This window comes from Syngnathus typhle, linkage group LG14, assembly GCF_033458585.1.
Source record: "Syngnathus typhle isolate RoL2023-S1 ecotype Sweden linkage group LG14, RoL_Styp_1.0, whole genome shotgun sequence".
NCBI lineage: Eukaryota > Metazoa > Chordata > Actinopteri > Syngnathiformes > Syngnathidae > Syngnathus > Syngnathus typhle.
Window position 1 is genome coordinate 3,788,684 of NC_083751.1, and position 21,884 is coordinate 3,810,567.

Genomic DNA, 21,884 nt, shown 5'->3' on the forward strand with positions numbered 1-21,884 from the left:
AAGCCTTCAAAAGAGAGACAAGGGTCATCGCCCTGCGGGGCCCGTTCACCTTTCGTAATAATCTTAGAAACTGATCCGAGTCGTACTTGTCTGTCAAACAACGGCTCCGCCGGATGTTTAACCAAAGTGCTCTGTGGAATCCACGCTTTCGCTCCACATGCTTGTCATAGTTAAGAGTTAAGATTCTTGTTCATGACACCCCGTTCCTGGAAGGGACAATTAAAAGTTGAAGTTCAACTACAGCATGTCTGCAATGCGGACGAACCACAGAGAAAGCATGAATGGAGTGCAGGTGGACCAAATGAAGCAAATACATCTTAGAAGCTGTAACATGTTTTTCTAACCACTTTCAAAGTCATGCAGCCACATATTGCGGTGACAGCTTTTCAAATGATCTCATAATTATTTTAATTGGCCTTTTTGAAACTGACTTATGACTGAAGTAAACAAGGTTAAGGTCATGCAATAGAGTGGAACACTACTGTCACTCCATACCTTCTTTAATAGTTTGCTTATGTTGTCACCAATTGGCTCCTTTATTTTAGGATTACTCCCAAGTAAAAAAAGTAAATCATATCCATATGTCTTTCAAATCATCTTTCCTTATCGAAATAAATGCAAATGACATTAATCTGTGTTGTTTTTTTTTTTTTGCAGCGCCAGCTATACCTGAAATAATTTAAAAGACAGGAGGACCCCAAGTGGCCAGTTTGAGTTACTACAACTTGTATTGCTTTCTGGGTTGGAAAATTCCCTATAAAAAATCCAAGTAACAAAAGTACTCACATTGTGGTATGTACGCATATATAGGAGGTAAAGTGTGTTAAAAGGAAATTCTTACAACGATGTGATTTGACCCCTGAACCCAGAACCTTTAAATTTGCTTTGTTGCATTTTTTCCTAATTTGACACAACAAAAATTAACAAAAAGTCACCAATGTTATGATTTTAGCTTTCAAAAGAAAAACAAACTAACAAACAAAATCCCTTTGTAATTTCCACAACCTACAACTTCTGAATGAAGTTTCATGAGAGCGTGACTCAAATCCTCAACGTGTATAGAGCGTGTCTTGTGGGTTGTCGGTCTGAATACAAACTAGTGAAACTGATACTGATCACTTTTAAAGGGCCCGGGAACACCTTAGGGCCTTGGAGGGAAAACTTAACCACATAACTCTGATGCTATCATGAACTTTTGACTGAAGCACATTTTATTCCATGAAAACATTTAAAAGAGGCAAAGGATTTAAATGATACGTTGTCAAAAAAGAGCAGCCCGCTCTGCCAAATATTCATATTTGCGGAACTGTTGTGCTCCCCGCTCTGTACTTGTGGTGGATAGACGTGGCCCACTCTACCGGAGAGGGGTGGGGGCGGGCTTCCACGGGCTGGTAGCGAGAGGAAAAGTAAAGGGAAAAGAAAGAGGAAGGATTGAAAGAAGTCCTTTCCCAGGGTTCGCACATATGTAGCAAGAGCAGGCACAGAAGACAAAGTCAGGATGTGACATCATCTGCAGGAAGGGAAGCCAAAAGAGTAGTTCAGCTTTTTTCTTGACTTGTGCGTTGTCGTGGAGCCAAGTTGAACGTCTCTTTGAGGCAGGGAGAGAGAGAGAGCAAGAGAGGGAGGAGAAAGGGGTGAAGCAGCTGGAGCTGTCCTCCAAAATACACTCCGGCCTCTCCCAAAGCTTTCGTCAACATTGTGGAGCTTCCATTGTAGCACAGCAAGCAGGTAGAACTTTTTCTTATTCTGTCCTATTTGTGAACTTATCTTGCTTTAACGCCACCAAGCTCGTATTCCGATTTAGACCAGGCAGGCCTTGAATGGGTTTTTTTTAGCTTGTGGGGTCAAACACAAGGGAGGTATGCGTATACGTCAGATTAGTGCAGGATCAGACATGCTTTGGCTTGAAGCTATGAGGAAGGGGAAGGGGGGGAGTTGAAGGCCACAAGGATTTATCTTTTGTGGTACTAAAGAGTGTCCGTGTTTATGTTTCCTTCATTAAGTCTTGCTCGGAAACTCTTTTGTTGTGGCGCTGTCTCATGACCACGTATTCACGCACCCCCACCGAAGAGGAAGAAAAATGATCTCTTCTGCAGATCACTAAAATCATTATGTCATCTTTTTCCCATATTTTTTTTTAGGGGGGGGGGGGGTGTCTTGAATGTTTTATCAATCAGCAATGGACAAACTGTCAAATTTGGACACTTGTGAAGTAAAAAGTCATTTTACACACAAATGTTGATGATAGTGTCACATCCAAGGTCAATAGAGGTCGAATCTAGTTAGAAAGAAAGAGCATAAGACCTGGATACTTGCATATTGCAAATACCAAATCATAATAATCAAAGGTTTATTAGTCAGCTTGGTTAATGATTGACATTTATCATGGCATGCCTCACCTCATTTATACTTTCTACCACTGACATTACGTGAAATTCAAAATGTTTATTCTTCACAGTGAACCCCCGAGGATCTGGAGCCAGTCTTGATCAGGTTCTTGTGACCCCATCCGGGCCACCCCGCCAACTTGAAGGAAATTAAGCGTCTACTTCAGAGAGTACAAACTGCTCATCTGTGGGAAGGAACTGCTAAGGACATGGCTTTGTGTTTGGGTCAGGTGTTCAGCAAAGACAAAACGTTCCGACCTAGGAAACGCTTTGAACCGGGCACCCAGAGGTTTGAACTGTACAAAAAGGCCCAGGCCTCGCTCAAGTCCGGCCTTGACCTGAGGAAGGTGGTGCAGCTGCCCGAGGGCGAGAGCCTCAATGACTGGGTCGCAATGCACGTGGTGGATTTCTTCAACAGAATCAACCTGATCTACGGAACGGTCAGCGAGTACTGCACCGAACGTAGCTGTCCCATCATGTCCGGGGGGCTCAGGTACGAGTACAGGTGGCAGGACGGCGACGACTACAGGAAGCCCACCAAGCTGCCTGCTCTCAAGTACATGAACCTGATGATGGACTGGATCGAGTCGCTGATCAACGATGAAGATATCTTCCCCACCAGAGTAGGTGCGTGTGGTTCATGAAGCTTCTGCTACTGATTCAAACAGGATTAATTAAAGCATAAGGCTGACATTTAGATGCAATCATACGTCGGGCATGTTTCCTCGCATTAACAGACTTGATAATTGCCACAATTGAATTCGTTATTGGAGGTTGTCATGACGAAATTGTATCCATCTATTTTTTTTGCAGGTGTTCCTTTCCCCAAGAATTTCCAGCAGGTGTGCAAGAAGATCCTGAGTCGGCTCTTCAGAGTGTTTGTGCATGTTTACATCCATCACTTTGACAGTGTATGCAGCATGGGTGCAGAGGCCCACATCAATACCTGCTACAAGCACTACTACTACTTCATTTCGGAGTTCAACCTCATCGACCACTCTGAACTTGAGCCCCTGGTGAGACATGAGCATTTTTTTGGAATGTAATTTGATGAGCTTGCACCTCACGATTTTTAATGTGATCTGTTTTGTTGTCCTACAGAAAGAGATGACTGAGAAGATTTGCAATTGAACTACAAAAATGAAGACTAATGCTTGCCTTCAATGAACTTTAAACTAAGAACATGTTACAATGTGAGCGGTGTGAGTGTCACTGTGAATTTTTACAAGCCAGCCACAATTTTTTCAGGTGGTGTCAAGATGTAGATTACTTATGGGAACAATAATGTGCATGTATTTATGCTTGGCTCTTTTTAAGCTATTTTGAGCTTTTTTTGACGTTTATTTAAGCTTGTTAATATTTTTTTTGCTGTCTTTCCTCCTGTGCATGTATTTATGCTTGTCCTTTTATAAGTTGAGCTTTTTTAACTTTTATTGAGTAAATAATTGTATTTTAGAAGTTTTTACTCACTCTGAAGAGTGGTCCCTAACCTTTTTTGTGCCACGGACCGGTTACGTGTCAGAAATATTTTCGCGGACCGGCCTTTATATAAATAAATAATACATTTCTATAAATAAATAATACATTTATAATAACTTTAAAAATATGCTGAAAATAAATGATACCACTGGCATAAAAACAAGAATAAACGACATAGATTTTTTATTATTTATTCATTTATTTATTTGTTTATTTGTAACTATTGTTTATTAAATTCTATTAATCAACCGGTCCCATCTAGGCGTAATCGGAGACAATGACACCCGAAGTGGGGGGGAGAAACATGGATAAAAAAAGATTTTGCATGAAGAAAAAAATATGTCTTCAAAGTTCACCAATATCAAAACAAAACCAACAAATATTATAATGTTAAGAGGCGTGCCAAATTGCGTCACTGGTGTTTTCTATCCAACGAATGGGAGAAGAGAAAACACGGAGGTGGGCGCGGCCATTGTTTCATACGGGTTTTCCCGCTTGACGCGTCTGTGGTCGACTTGGGTGATGGCTTTCAGCTCGCGATGAGACCTTACATCATCTCTCGAAGGCTCTGACCAACGGGGAGTCGGACAGTTCGGAAAACGTTCAGGTTACAATTTATGTCCAATGTTTGCTTGAGCGCTACCAATTTTATATTTTGAGTCGATAGTGGCTGAGTGAATATCACTCGGTTTCTACAGGTTTATGCTAGGCTAGCCAGCTAGCCGTGACTAGCGCAGACAACATGTCGTTCGTGTGTCCCTTTTAATACATAACCACTTTTCGGTACTTTTACCAAGCTAGTTTTGGGAAGATCTTAGTTAACTGCTGTGCTTATATTTGACTGCCAAAGTCAAATAAAAGTAAAAACGTAGGTACTAACGTTGACGATGGCTTGGCTGTCAATGACGTCACGACCGGATTCGGATTTGCTAACGTAAACTGATACTGCGTACTGATGTATCCTCGTAAGCTCATTTATTTAGCGCTTCTCTCAACAGACTGCCAAAGTGATAGACTTGATTAAAATGCAAAATAAAATAGACACAACAAAAAGTTAACACATTAAATGTTTGTTTCTTTTCCAGCAGAACGCCACCTTTGGCATTTAACCATATAGTTTTCAAGTGAGACTACACCTCTGACTTATCATTAATACAATTAGTTACTATTGAATGATTGTATATGTGTAACCAAAGACATCATTAATACAATCAGTTACTATTGAACGATTGTGTAACCAAAGACACAAGAGTTGATACGGGAAATGATGTTCTTTGACTGACATGAGCCTGCTTATCTTGTTTTTACATCTGCGTAACTAAATATTTGTAATGTTCCCTCAGATGGCAGCTATGGTGAGGCACAACACAATGACGGAGTTTCAAGTCTTTCAACACTCGCTCCAGGTATGATCTGTCACTGTGGATGTAAAACATCCGCTTATCAGTCTGACTTATCCGCCTTATCAACGTTTATACACAGACGTCATTTACTATGATGTGTAGATACATTTTCCGGTGATAACGTTGGCATGTTGAGCTACTGTTCTGGCTGGTTGCCATAGAGGAGGGGTGGATTAAAAGCAATTAGAAATTAAAATTGAAATATTGATGGAGAAAACCATGCATTTCCTCTTTTACTTAGTAGAATCAGAATTTGATTTTACACCACTCTTACATGTTTCCTCCTCTCGGTTCCTGTCTGTTCCAGGGTAACTCCCTGGCCCTGGGCCAAGTAGGGCAGTATTATGGGGAACATCATCAGCAGAAGCAGCCGAATGGGATCGTTTCAGATGACAGGCAGCACACGGCTCAAGTCCCGGCAGGTACTGCAGTGCAGCGGAGATGGTTTCAAATGTCTTCATTTGTTCTTGTTCTCATGTGCTGCATCAGAAGCTGAGAAAAGCCATCCTTTGAACATCCCAGACGCAGTCAAACGAAAGAAGAAGAAAAGGTCAAGGGCGACTAACAGCTCCACTGGAACCTTTGATGGTAATAATTGAGCAGAATTTGAGTCGGACTCAAATGTGATATGTACTGTCTTTATTTATTTTAGACCTCTACAAGCTGACAGATGAGGTGCTTGGCCAAGGGGCCTTTGCCAAAGTCCAAGGATGCATCAGTCTGCAGAATGGGCAAGAGTATGCAGTAAAGGTGACAAATTTACTAGTAACTAGTCCTTCATACACTTCAAACGAATTGTTAACACTTCTTGTGTCATTTTGAGATCGGTGTTGAAATCTTTCAAGGCTGATTGTGTCTCGAAGTGAACCGGGCAGATATTCACATAACTGTTTTGGTCCGTCACACAAGATCATCGAAAAGAGCGCGGGTCACAGCCGCAGCCGAGTCTTCCGGGAAGTGGAGACGCTTTACCAGTGTCAAGGAAACAAGTGAGGAAACTTACGTCGTGTTTGAAAAACATTCCACAAAATGACCGCAATCAAGACTAAATCCTATATTGTCTCAGGAACATTTTGGAACTGATCGAGTTCTTTGAAGACAACGCCTGCTTTTATTTGGTGTTTGAAAAGTTGCGAGGAGGTGAGCTGAAATGGTGGCCATTTTGTTGGCACCCTCTGCGACGCACACCCTCACTAAGTGATTATTTGCTTTTCCCAGGCTCCATTCTTACGCACATCCAGAACCGGAAGCACTTTGATGAGCTGGAGGCCAGCAAGGTGGTCCGCGACATCGCTCATGCACTTGACTTCCTTCACATCAAGGGTAAAGTCACCTTCTTGTCCAATCTAACCGCATTCACATCCTGACCTGTCGGAGTTGTCATGGTAACAGTGCCTTGTCCTCGCAGGTATCGCTCACAGAGACCTCAAACTGGAAAACGTCCTTTGTGAATGCATCGATCAAGTACGGCCTCCTTTCAAATATCAAAAAGGGTCTTAATGTTTTGAGCCATGCCTTACCCCAAATGAGAAACCTTCAGGAACCCTCCATGTGTCTCTCTTCAGGTGTCACCGGTTAAGATCTGTGACTTTGACCTGGGAAGCGGCGTGCAGCTCAGCAGCGCCTGCACACCCATTACCACTCCAGAACTCACCACGCCCGTAAGTTGTAGCTCCTGATGAGAGCTGAAAAAGTATCAATTTTTTTTTTTTTTTTTTTTAGATTTATTGTGACAGGCAGGGCAATTAAATGTTCCTCCACTAGGTCGCAGCAGATACAGTTAACCTGTTGACATTCATAGAACAGTTTGTGTTCATTCATGTTCAATGTAGGTTGAGAAATACTGCTTGCAATCACGTCTGGTGTTTTGTTTTGTTTTTTTGGGCTTTTTAGTGTGGCTCGGCAGAATACATGGCTCCAGAAGTGGTGGAGGTGTTCACCGACGAGGCGTCCTTCTATGACAAACGTTGCGACCTGTGGAGCCTAGGGGTCATTCTCTACATCCTGTTAAGTGGCAGCCCCCCCTTCACGGGCCACTGTGGCAGCGACTGTGGGTGGGACCGTGGGGAAACGTGCCGCACGTGCCAGGTACACTTACCCAACATGTTGTTTGCCTCAAAGCAAAGTTGCCTGCGTTGCCCGCATGTTGTCATAAGGAGGTCACGTCTAAAAATTAGATCGCTCGCTATTGCAGCAGGAACATGGAGATTGCTTGCGGAGAATGTGACCACTGTTCTAAAATTCATGAAGCATGTCTAATTATGAGCCCATGTCACGTTCCACCCCCAGAGTCACCTGTTTGAAAGCATCCAGCAGGGCAAATACGAGTTTCCCGATAAGGACTGGGCTCACATCACCGACTCCGCCAAAGATCTTATCAGCAAGCTGCTAGTACGAGACGCCATGCTGCGCCTCAGCGCTGCGCAGGTCCTCAAACATCCGTGGGTGCAGGGGGTAGGCATTTATTTTTTACGATTCTTTTTTTTTTTTGGGAGGCCTACATTTCATATGCATCTCTTCACCTTTCATTGCACAGAATGCACCAGAAAGAGGTCTTCCAACCCCTCACGCCCTACAGAGGTAAGATGAAAAATCGGCAAACAGTCAAATAGATGCGCGAGAGTGGTGAGAATTTTCTAAGATAATAGCAAAAGAACAAAAAGCCACAATTTCTCACCACCCCATAAAAAGATTGTACTTGCCTACAGATTCCACAAGATGGCAGCTACTCCCGTCACTTTAACACTGGCACTAAGATAGTGCCAAAGCAATACACCTTTGGCTTCAGCACACTAAACAACAAATTTGAAAACCCAGTGCGTGTACAAAACTACACACTCCAAAAATCTGGGCTCATTTATCTTGAGCCTTTTATGTCGACCTTGTAGGAACAGCAGCACCAAAGACCTGAGCCAGTTTGCGGCCGAAGCCATCGCCTTCAACCGGCAGCTGTCGCAGCACGACGAGCAGCAGCATCAGGGGGAGGAGGAGGGCGAAGAGGAAGAGGTGTGCCCCGTGTTTTGCTCCATGAGGCTCTCTCCGCCATCCAACTCCAGACTGGCTCGCAGGAGGGCGCAGTCCAACGCCATGCGCGGCCAAGACGGCACGGCTGAGCTCACCGCCTGAATCTGCCCTCTTACTTTTTATGTGTATATGTGTGTGTGCAATGGGTCAACCTATCATTTTAAACATTTTTTTTTTAAACAAGATTTCAGTAGGTCATTATTTTTGTATTTCTTGCAGTAAAAAAATCAAACATATATTTTTATATGGTATCTTTTTGCTTTAATGAAACCTGTCAGTGTTTGTGAACAAGAATGTCTGGATGTGGACTAAATACTAATGATATGCATTACAGTTCTTTTAAGTGAACTGTATCTTTAGAATCAGTTCACTCAAAAGAATCGTTCAACGAATCGTCACAACTTCTTTCTTCACAGTCTGAAGAGTTAAAAAACAAACAAAAAGAACAGCCTACATGCATTTAGTAGTTGGCTCGTGAGTGAACGATTCGTTCGAAACAACGACTCTATTCAGTGAACGAGAGTGAACGAATCACTTCCTGAAGTGAGTCATTCTTTTTTCAGTTTATATGACTTCAACCAGTAGGTGTCGTTAATGCGCATTGAAGCTTTTGCCACCTCGCCGTAAAACAACGAAGAAGAAAATGACTTGTCTGGTGTTTTGTTCCTTGTTTTTATTTTTTTCGGCATGAAAACAAAAATCTCACATTTGGTTAACTGCTTAATATGACAATATGTGTGTGTTTTACGTTCTGTAATGTGTTGGTGTCCCCCAAAATAAAGAGCAAGTAGTCAAATACACATTCTTAACACGTACAAAAAATGCATAAAGTTATTAGGTACACTTGAAAATGGCGGTGTACCTAATGGAGCGTCCGTGTGACGTCACAGATCAACCCTAATGAAGTGGTCTGTTATTAGGTACACCTGAAAATGGCGGTGTACCTAAAGGAGTGTCCGTGTGACGTCACAGATCAAACAGCCAATCAGAAAGTGGGGGTGAGGGCGGGTGTGGCACTTTTCACTTTCAGTTAAATAAAGGTTAACCTAAAAAAAAAAAAAAAAAAAAAAAGTGAACCCTGAACTTTGAACCCGCGGTGACCCGCGGTGACCCCGTGGTGACCCCGTGGTGACCCCGTGGTGACCCCTGGGTGACCTTTGAACCCTGAACTTTCAACTCTATTTAAAAATCGAAAATGTGCACATGACCCCGTGAACTTTGAACCGACCTTTGACCCCTGGGTGAACTTTGAACCGTAAACTTTGACCTTTGACCCCTAGCTAATTACGTTTTTTTTTTTTTTTTTAAACCGGCATAGCAGAACGATCCATGGTCTTCAGATGCCGCGCTGTCGCCATCTCCTGGTCAGTTAGTGAAATGCTTTTGCTGATGTTTTTTTTCTCTCAATTAAAACAAATCAATTAGCCAGTTGGTTTTCTTTATTTAATATCTATTATCAGACAAAACCAAATTGTGAATCAGTCACCTAGGCTATAGCAGAACAAACAATCCATGGTCTTCAGATGCCACGCTGTCGCCATCTCCTGGTCAGCTAGTGAAATGCTTTTGCTGTTTTTTTTCCCTCTCAATTAAAACAAATCAATCAGCCAGTTGGCTTTCTTTATTTAATATCTGATATCAGACAAAACCAAATTGTGAATCAGTCACCTAGGCTATAGCAGAACAAACAACAACAAACAACCAGCTTCAATGTGCATTACCGACACCTACTGGTTGAAGTCATATGAACTGAAAAAAGAATGAATATTCGTTCACTCGTTCACTGAAAAGATTCGTTTTTTTTAAACTCACGAGCCAACACTACTAAATGCATGTGGGCTCTGTTTTTTTTTTTTTTTTTAAATCTTCAGACTGTGACGAAAGAAGTTGTAACGTCTTTTTTCATAAAGCTTTCTTCTGTTAATACCGGCGTCTTGGTTAAAGGACAGGTTCGAGAAATTCCAAATGCTGCCACCTAGTGCTAATGCAATATCTATCTTTGCCAGTAGAGGGCAGTGTTGTCATTCGGACAGTAGTGATGCGCCAATTTGGCCCGCTGCTCTTGGTGACGAGATGGAACGATCCTTTAGCCTTCAGCCATGCATTCTTGATAGTTGCGTTGTCGTCGATCCCAGCTGACTTTGGGCAATGATCTGCTGTGTAATCACGATCCTGACGCTACACCTTTAAAGCAAATGGATTATTTTGGCAAAGAAGATAGACTTATTAAAACAAAATTAAGACATCTTTGTGAGCAATATTTGAGTACAGACACACAGAAATTTTGAGCAGATTGGATTAAATATTTGGACCCATCAGAATGGGTTGATCGCCAGTTTGGGCAGTTGACTGAATTTAAGCCATTGTGCTGGGTATAAAAAAACAATTGGTGGAAATTGAGATTAATTTACTTTTTTACCTTGTGGTTGAATAAACCAGAGGGTCTATAAATTGAGATTGAGGAGGCCTTGAATGCATCACGGCCTCATGGCTGTCTTATGTTTATTTAGTTCTTGGGCCTCTGGCACTTTTTTCAAGGGAATTTCAATTTTGCCCTTCAGCACTGAATTAGCTGCATAACAAAATGCAATACCTGCCGGTAAAACATTTTCATTGGCAAAATATCCCAACGGAGAACAATTGCAAGGCCAACATGCATTTGACCGCCATGGGTGAAAAAAATCAGGTGAATGACTTCAAGCGTTTATCTTTGCGGTCAAACATTTTTGGACTGCCCTGCTACTAACGAAACCTGGTGATTGTTTGCCTTTCCGCCTCATCGCCCACGTTTCCGGCGAGCAAGCATTTACCATCTTGTCTTATTCATTATTTGACACTTTTGAAAAGGGGCCTTTGCTTTCTAATTCCCTAATGACTGTTGTGAGTGCTGACTCGGCTGTTGTAGAACAAATGATATCTCTGTCCTGCTGGAATAATCCTCATCTATTTCAACACCAGGGTCCGCATTAAAAATGACAGACGGAGACGACCGCAAGTGAAGAAACCAAGAGGGGGGTGTATATCCATCTCTTGATAAATGTGCAAATGCCCAGGGACGCTGAATCAGACGTTTGGTGTTAATGTGCGTTCATTTCTCGCCTCATTCTCTAGCAGGCCTTTGTAACGCCGAGCTGGTCATATTTTGTCCCAGATTAGCAGAGTGACAGTTGCCTCTGCTCAAGGTATTTAGAAGACATAATTCATTCATGGATCTAGAAGTGGCCCCATTTGTCATTTAATGCATAGCGCTGTAGTTGTGTGTGTGTGTGTGTGTGTCAAGGGAGATGAGGGCCCGGGCTCTTTTCATCTGATGTATTAGCTGGCATATGCAAGCAATGAATTATCAAGCAGGAAAAAGGAGTCAATTATCCACTGCTAAAGAGGGGGCCGGGCCTTTTGAGCCCTTGGGGCCCTTTTCCATATTTACCATATCATTTTCACAGAAAGGTATGCCGGCAGATCCGAGGACAGGCAGTGGACACGTGCGCACTCACAGTGTGTAGGCAAGTAAATGTCATTATCAATTTTGGAAATTAAAATTGCCAATTTTTTTTCTTAGGATTTTAGTGCTGTTTCTGCAGTAAGCATTAAAATCGTGAAGAGCAGACCAAGGTTAGATCACAGATCAAATAATCACAGGCATATATTTTTTATATGCCAAGTTTGTATTTATTTGGGGTGAGCTGGAATAGCCACGCTGTGACCGCCACTTCTCCATGACCCCCCCTCCCCAAGCCCCTCAGCTCACTTACCTATCAAAATGTCCCCCCCACCCTCAATTGACTGCTTGGCTCCCGCTAATAGAGTGGATATGGTAAATGAAATACTTGCCATGTTCATTCCAAAAGTCTCTCACCCCCAGCGTGACATGCGAGCGTCCTTTGCTGGTTTTGATGAGGACTGTGTGTGTGTGTGTGTGTGTGCGATACCTCCAAGCAGACCCACTTGAGGTCCGTCTCTAGGCCCGTGGTTCTTGACAGCACTTGACACTTAGGTAAATGAGGTGGTTAGACTGCATTATGGCCGGGCTGATAGCTCGCTAATGGGTTTTAAGTTGGGGAATTTACCGGCCGAGCCCATCGGGGACGTTTTTTTTTTTTTTGACAGGCGGGTTGCTGCGGAATAAAGACGAAGAGGGGGACTCTCCAAGGGGGGACTTGGCTGGAGAGGAGATGGCGTACTAAAAATAAAGCACAGGTGACAGCAAGGTTACAAAATGGCAGAAGTGTGTGATGTAAAAATGATGGTCAATAATAAGTAAAAGTAAAATATAAAAAGTCAAAATAATGAGCAAAAATAAGGGTAAAAACAAACAAAGACCAAAACATAGCTTGTAAACAATAAGTACAAGTAAAAAATAATGAGCGAAAATAAGGGCAAAAACAAACTAAGACAAAAACATGGCTTGTAAATAATAAGTACAAGTAAAAAAGAAGTAAAATCATAAGTAAAAAATGAGCAAAATAATATGTAAAAAATAATAAGCAAAAAATAAAGGCAAAAACAAACAATAGAAAATAAGATGCATGGTTGACCTCCTTTTAACAGCAAAGTGTCTCCCAAGTTATCATCCCTCAAGGCAGCCAATGAGTAATTTGATTTCAAAACAAAAGCACAGTTCACATCCTTTGTTACACTCGGGAAGGTTTGTAATTTTGCACGCTGTATATATATGCACACGCATTCCGAGTCTTAAATCAAGGCGTCTAAATTTAGCGGCTAACGATAAACTCTTAAGTTTTAAGACATAGGCTAATGCGTACGGGCGTTAAAACCAGTGGGGACAGTTTAGTGGAGATTAGAGACGTATCAAAGTCTGGTGCAAAGCTCCATCCGGAGCCGCGCGCTTGTTTGCTCGGCATCTGCCTTCGCAAAGAAAAAAGAACGACGTTGGAAAAAGAGCTCCTGGCCGGGACTCGAGCGGCTCCTTCGCTGTATATGTGAAAATCCGAGTGACGATTCAAAAGCGGACCTCCTCTGCCTCCTCCTCAAACGGCATCTGGAACAAACAAGAACATTGAGGGGTCAGATTTAATCCCCTGCCCCTTTTCTTTTGTATTCAGATTAGAGACTAAGGAGGATTTAGAGGAGCCCGGAGTCTCTTGTTAAGAGACGGTGTTCTCCACTTAACCTGCAATTTACCTGTCGCTTAAGCCGCACCGCAGCCATCATCCAACACCTTCGATAGAGTGGAGAAGCTTTTCTTTGTGGCTTGTATGCAACACTCAGGAGAGCGTTTGTGTTGACGTGTGCCCCCGAGAATCCGGATTATGGAGGTCAGAGTGGTGTACACCTCCAATTTAAATCAAGTGTTGACCTCCACCAAAGTCTAATTTGATTGGACAACTCTCAAATTTGACTTGAAGTAATATTTTCTCTGAGAAGTTATTTTGGTTATATTTGAATCAGAAAAAGCGTAAAGTGAAATATAGAAATGGACACAAAAACTTACATACTGCCTTGACAACAATTACTACTTTCCTATTAGCTCATGGCACTCCAAAACCAGGGCTTTAAAAGTAATTTTTGGGTGAAATTTTTTAAAATCCCCAAAACTGCGTGATGTTGAGCCAAACAAAGAAAAAATAATAATAAAGGGCCCACTGGTTTCTCTCACACGCACATCCCACCATCTTTTTGCCCAAAATGTTGACTTAATTGTGTCTGAAACACCAAAAGGCATCAAAACAACAACATAAACGACCCCCCCCTATGCTTATTTAGTGGTGACGGCGGCACCTAAAGAGGAAAACGGAGAGGAGAAAAAAAGGGCCGGGGTGAGGCTGGCTGCGAGAGAAAGGCGCTTTGGGTTGTCAACGTTTTAGAAGCTTAGAGTCAAACGTATCCGGGCTCAGGAGAGAGGAGTCTGGGTGTTAGGCAGCCAGAATGACTCCTGATAGAAGGAGTTTGCGGCTCAAGTCGAGAGGAATCGTATTGGCTGCGGGATAAGGCGCCGACTAATTGATTCTCTGAAGTTTCCTGTCGCACAGCCCGATTACAGGTGTGACCGGATTAAAAAAAAATGGAGAGAGGGGGGGAAAAAAAACAAGGGATCTGGAGGAGGGAAACGGTAGAAAAAAAAAATCAAAGAGAAAAGAAGATGAGGCCTGCCATAGACGGATCAGCATCGCTTCTACTCATTGATGTGCTTATCCCCGCCTTGTTTGTGTGTGCACGGCAACGTTTAATCTCGGCGCTCGGTGGCAAACCTCAGGTCACGTTACCGGGCCCTCTCTTTTTTTCTTTCGTTCTAATAAAGCAAGACATTATATTGTCGCAACACGCTCGCCCTGATCACTCACTTCTTGTTAACACATCTCAAGGCCCGAGGCGTTGACGTCTCGCCGGCCCGTAACGCCGCGTGACAAGATGGAGCACCGAGGTGAGCGAGAAAGGAACGTTAGGACGCATATCTCCACCTAAGGTGTCATGCGTGAAGGCTGTTCTGGCTTGTTTGGCGCCAAAGTCCAATCTCAGGCCCCAAAGAGCCATTTTTCCCAGACTATCGATCGGGCCCTAAGGCCAGCGCATTTCGGGGCCCCCGGTCCCTGATCCTGTTCAGTAATAAGCGTACTCGTGTCAAGGTGGTAATTATCATTGATCTGCAGCTGGCGCGACAGGGCAGCGGGCCCCCGTGCCGTGATTCATACCGGGCTGCTGGCAGCTAATCAGAACCGCGCGCACGTCGTGATGGAGTTGCAACAAAGGACTTAGTCTAGTTTTTGTCGGTGTCAGGAAGTAGCGAACTATACACTTGCTTATATAACATAGCATTTTTTTGCACTCATATTTTTAATGGACTTAAAAGGTGGGGGTAAAAAAAAAAAAGTGGCAGAAGAGACATGGAGGAATTTTAATTTGGATGATGCAATAAATTTGGACATGTTTCATTTAAGAATCAGTGCAACTATCTGAAAAGTATTCTTAAGTACAGGAAGGAAATATTTGCACTTTGCTATCTCCGACTGCTAATATTTGTGATGTCCTCATGTCGTGTGAGAGGCAAAAGGTGGGAGAGACAGACGGCGGCGGTGTCAAAGCAGGCAATCGGTTTTCTCTGCGCGAGCGCCGGAGCGGCACGCGTGTCACCTGCAGACCAAACCCCATTTCCTCTGATTAAGTCCTCTGAAATATTCCATTTGTCAGTGTCAAGGCAGCGACAGCAGCGGCAGCCAGCCAGCCAGCCAGCCAGCCGTGACTGTTGACTGTGTCATTTTCCAATTTACATCAGACAACGACGACATCATCATCACTAATGTCCCCTCGCATCGTCTTGATGTTTTTGTTGTTCCTTTGGGTGATGCGCCACCAAGGAGTCATTTGGGGAGCTGACATTTCAAACTTAGCGTACAGTCGAAAAATAATTGGGTCAGAAATAACCCACAATAGGTCAAAAAGGGAACTTTTTGTAGCTCTATAATCCTATCTACTAAATATCTAGGGCTGCTTTTCTCTTTCTCCCGCATTCCAAGAAGCCGGTCAACTGGGAACGGCCACAGATGAGGGAGGACGGAAAATTTCAATCTCCTATCGTTTTTGTCCTCATCATCCTGAGCCATCTGCCGGGCGCTTTTCTCCATCTTGAATCCCGAGTGGGAGCGGGAAGGAGGGCACGCCGTCGTACTTGATGCCCAACTTCAATATGATGGTGGGAAGGGAGGGAGGGGCGGGGGGCTATTATTAGAGCTCGGTTATAAAGCAGTCATCACACTGACAGGTAGCGGGCGGTCCGCCTTGATGACTAGACTCAATCACCTGTGACAGTTTTGATTTGATGTCACTCGTCGGGTCGCTCTATTTGTTTGAGCACTTAAGAGGTAATTGTGTGACATCGGCGGCGGAAGGCGTGCTTTGGCGCCGCACCCGCTGAACCGAGGGGACCAGACGAGGCATGGCGATAATAAATGAGGGCTGTTTCCCTTCCAGCATTACCGCACGGTGTGTGTTGTCTGTGTGTGTATGGGGCAACGGCGATGAGCTACTCTACCCTGAGGGAATTCAACTGTGAGATGCACACGGTGGTGGCGCGTACTCATCATCGCTATCTCGGCTACGTTTGCGATTGTTTCCGTGTGTTTCCCCCCCAAATGAAAGTGAACATCTCACTTCAGATGGAACTTTGGGAGCTCGGGAAAAGAAGCGAGGCGATATTTTTTTTTTGTGTTACTTTTAGCAGTCCTAAATAAGAGTGCATCCCAAAGAGAGCTGATATGGATTTAGTTGAATTAAAAATAATAATAAAATAATATAAAAAATATATATACACATTTTGAGACTATATAATCTACGTACTAACCTAAACACTTTCCAAATAACCTTTGATTTGATTTCAATTGGTGCTAAAAAGTTTAACTACGAGAAAACCTAGTTCTATTTTGGCCCTAAGTTTTTTGTTTTTTTTTTTACAAAGTGCATGAACTATGTGGCCCCCGCCCTAAAAAAAAAAAAGCAACTGCAAGCATCAGTCCAAATCAGAAATAAATCTGATAAGGAGTGCAGTAGGAGCAGTGAAGCTTCGGTGGCTCCTCGCTCGGCTTTGAATGCCAACGCTAATCTGGAAGCGCAATCCTCCTTTTCTTATGGAGAAGACGAAAGAAGAGAACTCATTGCCGACGAGTACAAATCTGTGGAGTCGGGCCTTTTCTCTTCCGTCGAGTCCGCCGGCCGCTCGCAGGGAGACACGAGGGGCGATTTTAGGTGAGCGCGGCACAATGGGCCGGGCCAAAAATGGCGACGGCAAAAAACCCCGAAAGAAATAAAAGTCTTTTGTACTCTGACCGTGAGGCGGCACCGGGAATGGCTTCTAAGATGCCAGCAGAAAGGCTTTTCTTTTTTCTGCGAGTTGAGCTCATCCATTTGTTTGTTATCTCAATCCAGGATTTGGAGAGATACAAAGCTGATTAAACAACAAAAGCATATGGGAAGATAAAGAACACTTAGGTAATGGGTTTAGCCCGCCTGTTCAGCACGCCAAATTCAACGCCCCCCCTTTCGCTCTCTCAGCTCAAAATGCATTTGTTATTCTTTGCGACTTTTGTGCAACTCTCATGAGGGACTTGGATACGAGTAGCAACAGTTAAATCATAATAAATTATCGTACAATTATAGGACAATATTATTTATTATGATATGATTTATATGTATTTGCTTTTTTGCATCTTATGTATAACCAATATGAAGACAAGCCTTGCTCCCTTTAGCGAACCTTCTAAAAGCAATTTCTGGCTCAGATAATAACAGCGCAAAGAGGTCAGTGAGGAGGATGGGGTGGGGTGGGGGTGGGGGGTAAGGGGAGGTATAAACATATTTACACTCCGCCCAAACCCCCCTTTATGAAAAGCAACCATGAGAAAGGTGCTTTCTTAGAGCAGATAAAGAGCAAGATGAGAGGCGGCGGACTTGGATTAGGAAAAGGAGACGAGCCGGGCCAGAAAAGACACGCAGGGAAGGGTTGGGGGTGAGGTGTGTGCGTGTAGGGAGGCAGGGTCTTGGGGTGGGGGGCCAAGCGAGGCCGGGTGCCGGTGTCTGGGCCGCTTGGATATGGGGGGAATATTAATCTGGGTTTAGCGCGAGCAGGACCCCACAAACGGCTCAAGCAAACAGAGCTTAGACGGGGCCAAGCCTCGGAGAAAGTCCTAAATCTTCACATTAGCTCCCCGCGTTTCTTCTGCTCAACCCGTAAGCTCTTTTTCTAAAGGACAGCACAAACAAACCGCAAGCCCCCCTATCCCACCCTCAACTCACGCGTACCCCCACCTCCCCGTAGCACCTCTTGCCAGTTGTACACTTCCTCTCTCACACTCTCTCAAAATCAAGACGGCTTTGAGATTGCAGGAAATGTATAAATCCAGGGCCTGAGTGGAGAGGTAAAGATTAGAAGGGTTCTCCCCCCCCCCCCCCCCCCATCCCACCTCTCTTAAAGGGACAGGATGCCCTCCAATTGTGTCACTTATTCTCCACTTTGGCCTGCAAAGAAAGAGGGAGCAAAGAGAAACATTTTAAAGGACTTGAGCCGCTGTCTCGATAACCTCGGTGAGACGCGGGAGAAGAACGAAGGGGGTTGCCTTTTGATTGGTGGAATATTCCAACATGAACCGCAGTCATTTTTTTAAATTTTACAGTGAAGCTTGTCTGCATTGCGATGAAAATAACGAATTCCAGACAACAAAATGCAGTCAAGAGCGAGTCATGTGTTTGTCCTTCATGTCTTTTAAGTCGGGCACCTTGTTGGGCAGCTATAAATGTAAATCCAGAAGATGTTTTTCATTTATTTTTGACAAAGCGTGGGTTTTGTTTGTGGCAACTATTTTATATCAATTTATCTGTATTTGTGATGCAGATATCAGACACTACGACCTTATTTAAAAACAAAAACAGTAACATTGTGCCTGGTGTCACTTGCTTTTGCCAATAGAAAAAAATAGTTACATTAACGCAATATTTGGAGACTGTCCTGCGATGAGGAAAAGTTGTTTGGAGAGAATCGGTGAACCTCATCCCGTCGCCCGCAGCTTGGCGGCGGGGAAGGAAACGGGAGAAGTGCCTTCTCACTGAGTTTCATTAACCTGACCACATGCGCCAAAAGCCGCCGTGTTAGCCTTAATCAAAGTGACACCGACACACTTGACGCCTCTCCTGGGAAGCTCATCCGAGGGCCTGCTGGCTCGCGAGTACACACTGCTTGTATTTGCTTACACACACACACACGCTATCTGGCGAGTTCCAATTAACTCGAGAAAAAGTCTGATGTTTTTTACTGTTAGCCTCGTAGGATTGCCTCGATGTGACTGCAACATCAAATGACGTCAAAATCATTAGACTGGAGTCCAAATTTAAATCCATCCAATATATAAAATGCATCTTGTATTGTCAATAACATCGCATATAAGTGGTTAAAATAGCATTAATATAATTTTGTTAGCGTTGGAATGACATGGCCTCGAGTACCACTGAGGCAAAGCGAGCCTAACGCCACCCAGTATATTCGCACAAGTTAAGAATTAGCGCGCGATTAGCCTAATGCTCGGCAAAGAGGAGAAAGTAGCGCTTTCAAAGTGACAGAGAGTAAAAATCCACTTCTGTGGACAAGAATTACTCACGCAAAGGAGCAAAATGGGGGGTTTAGATGTGTACGGTAGGAGGACTGCTCGTGTTTAAGCTCCCCGCAAAGTCTCCCGCCGGCGGCATTATGGCGCCCGTGCACCTGTCAGACAACACAAGACGACGAGCCGACGCGCCTTCATCAAAAGCGGCCTAGCAAATATTAGACAACCTTCAAACATTAGACACGAGCATGCGGAAAATGATTTATTTTAATATATTTAAGATTTTTTTTTTTGGTCAACTGTGCCATCGCACACATGCAAATGTTTTTGCAATATTATTTAAATAAATATTTGTATTATAAACTGCTCCAGATAATTGTTATTCTAATTATATTACATTTTCTATGATGTCGACGTGGATTAAGTTAGTTAAGTCCCCACTGAAGGCCCAGGTAGCAACGGCTCGGCCCGTCACTGAGGACCCGAGGGTGTTTGCGGAGGAGGTAGAAGAACAACCTTCATCTGAGAAGATCAATCTTCTGGTGACACTTCATTTAGCCTGCATTGATGTGGAATTAGGGCCCATTATGGCTATTGGCAGGATCTGACAGCGCTTCCCAGGCGAGGCCTTTGCTGAATAGAGCAGATAAGGCTTTTTTTTTTTTGGCCGCTCTTTCATTCAAGCCCGTCATCAGTATTGCTAATCAACTAAAAGAACACGTAAGGGTTTTTTTCCTCTTCTCCATTCGGTCAACTTTGGCTCAGAGGATCATACCAAAGCCTTTTCAAGGGTAGATTTCAATATTTTCAATTTTATTTTAATCTACAATCTGAATGCACGCTTAGACATCTCATATCACTAACTGACTCCCGGCTTAATCCAAACGGGTGATTTTCATCATTCAAAGTACGGGAAAGGTTTTAGTCGCAAAGGGGGTGCTAAAGTCACGCTCGATAGGTTGGATGAAATGGGTGTTCCCCAAAACATTTAAAAATCCGTTTTCGTGTAAACAGCCGTCTAGGTGATGACATCTTTGTGGTTCATTGTTGGCCGGTGCAGGTGATGGCTTGCCAGAGGTTGGGAGTGAGGTCAGACCCCCCCACACACACACACTTGCCGTCTACTGCCTCGAGACTACACCCCCCCGCCCCCCCCCGCGCATCCCTGACTGACCAAGCGGCTGAGAGGCACACAGATACCCCCTTAAGGAGCTTTGCTTTCTGCAGGAAACTTAATCTCCTTTTTAAACGCCATGCCGAGGCTCCTCACAAGCCCCTGAATGGAGCATGAGGGAGGACGGGGGGGGGGGGTTAGGACGAGAGTATCTCCGAGCCCACATGGCAGCCCAGCCCAAATCTGAATATCCGAGGCGACGCCTCCGACGCCAGCGCGGGAATTAAACCTCCGACAGGCCACGCCAAATACGCCACCTCGTCCTCGGGCCTTCCCGCAGCGCCTCGAGCGTGACGGCCCGTGACGGACTGACATGACAACATGGACACCTATCGAAGGAACTTTTGACTAACAAAGACACCCCAAAAAATATTTTGCAGTTCAAATAGGCCTCGAGTAGTCAAGCGTGTTTTCTAGCTTAGCAAAGGTGTCCAGATGACAACATCACCTCTGCTAGGTCTGACTGGCAGGAAACTAAGCGTGAACCCTGACAGAAGTGTGTCAAAGTCTTTGCGGCGTTTTATCCCGGACGTGGTGTGACAGATTATCAGTGAAGGAAGGGGCGGCTTCTTTCGCCGGGAGCGGCGGAAGCACTTCGGGCCCCGTGCTCCGACACGCTACTTTAGCGGCCTGTCTGCGGACTATTCCCCAAAGCAAACATAGCCAAGGCTTTCTACGGGCCTTGGTAAACTCCCTGAAAAGGACTTAAGAGTGGCAAGGAGCCCCAAGAAAACACGACGTGTGCAAAGCAAACAGGCCTCACAAAGCCCAGGGACATGGTGCCTTTAGTTAACCTAACAGGAGTTACGGTGTTGGTTTGTCGCTGTCTGAAAGGAAAGACACATTTTATCGCAGTGGCAATGACAAATGGAGAACGGCCAGCCCTCTATTTCATGCTCAGTTTATACAAGAAAAGAAGGGAGACAGTAAAAACTGAACCTTTGTCCATCCTCACAGTTGCTTGAGGACACATCTAGAAGATAAGCGCTCCACCTGTCCGAGACTTGAATATCTCTCATTCTCTGAAAGCCTTTTCTTCTTCCTAAGCTCTTCCTACGGATGTACCCTAAAAACCTGCCCTGATTCCTCATCTGTCTTGGATCTCCCTCATTGGTCAATTTCTTTAAGGGTCTTTATTAATGCAGAGAGAGATAGTGAGTCTTTCAAGACCATAGAAGACGATATGGCCTATTGGAGTGCTTACTTCTGACTAAATGAGTTTTGACAGTGCGGAAGATGCTCAGCCCAGTATTGTAACCAGTCAATGCCGCCCCCCACCCCATACTATATCCCAGTGCCTTAGATAGTGTGATACCCCCTCCCCCTGTCCGGCAGCTATAGCCCGACCACATCGCAATCCTCTTAACGCTCT

General features: G+C 44.1%; 3 protein-coding genes across 9 annotated transcripts in view; 2 read left to right on the forward strand and 1 right to left on the reverse strand.

Moving 5' to 3' along the window:
- Positions 1 to 1,345: 1,345 nt before the first annotated feature.
- mob3c (MOB kinase activator 3C) lies at positions 1,346 to 3,845 on the forward strand. Of its 2 annotated transcripts, XM_061298053.1 has the most exons (4): positions 1,349 to 1,728; positions 2,459 to 3,014; positions 3,201 to 3,403; positions 3,489 to 3,845. In XM_061298053.1, the coding sequence occupies exons 2-4, from the start codon at positions 2,597 to 2,599 to the stop codon at positions 3,516 to 3,518; spliced, it is 651 nt and encodes a 216-aa protein (XP_061154037.1). In that variant the 5' UTR covers positions 1,349 to 1,728; positions 2,459 to 2,596; the 3' UTR covers positions 3,519 to 3,845. The 2 variants fall into 2 exon arrangements, with proteins under 2 accessions (XP_061154038.1, XP_061154037.1); XM_061298054.1 differs by lacking the exon at positions 3,489 to 3,845 and having other exon boundaries at positions 1,346 to 1,728; positions 2,459 to 3,010; positions 3,201 to 3,387.
- Positions 3,846 to 4,315: 470 nt separating this feature from the next.
- On the forward strand, positions 4,316 to 9,093 carry mknk1 (MAPK interacting serine/threonine kinase 1). Its single transcript, XM_061298048.1, has 14 exons — positions 4,316 to 4,473; positions 5,210 to 5,272; positions 5,577 to 5,691; positions 5,759 to 5,857; positions 5,922 to 6,019; positions 6,179 to 6,258; positions 6,336 to 6,409; positions 6,488 to 6,592; positions 6,678 to 6,733; positions 6,835 to 6,930; positions 7,163 to 7,357; positions 7,559 to 7,723; positions 7,806 to 7,849; positions 8,158 to 9,093. The coding sequence occupies exons 2-14, from the start codon at positions 5,210 to 5,212 to the stop codon at positions 8,393 to 8,395; spliced, it is 1,428 nt and encodes a 475-aa protein (XP_061154032.1). The 5' UTR covers positions 4,316 to 4,473; the 3' UTR covers positions 8,396 to 9,093.
- Positions 9,094 to 9,899: 806 nt separating this feature from the next.
- faah (fatty acid amide hydrolase) overlaps positions 9,900 to 21,884 on the reverse strand; it is a 33,854-nt gene continuing 21,869 nt past the window's right edge. For 5 of the 6 annotated variants that reach the window (XR_009717952.1, XR_009717954.1, XR_009717949.1 and 2 more), the window contains one exon: positions 9,900 to 13,292. The gene's annotated coding sequence lies outside the window, so the exon portion shown is untranslated. Of the gene's footprint in view, positions 13,293 to 19,392; positions 19,497 to 21,884 lie in introns of all 6 variants that reach the window. The other variant, XR_009717953.1, reaches the window with a different exon arrangement.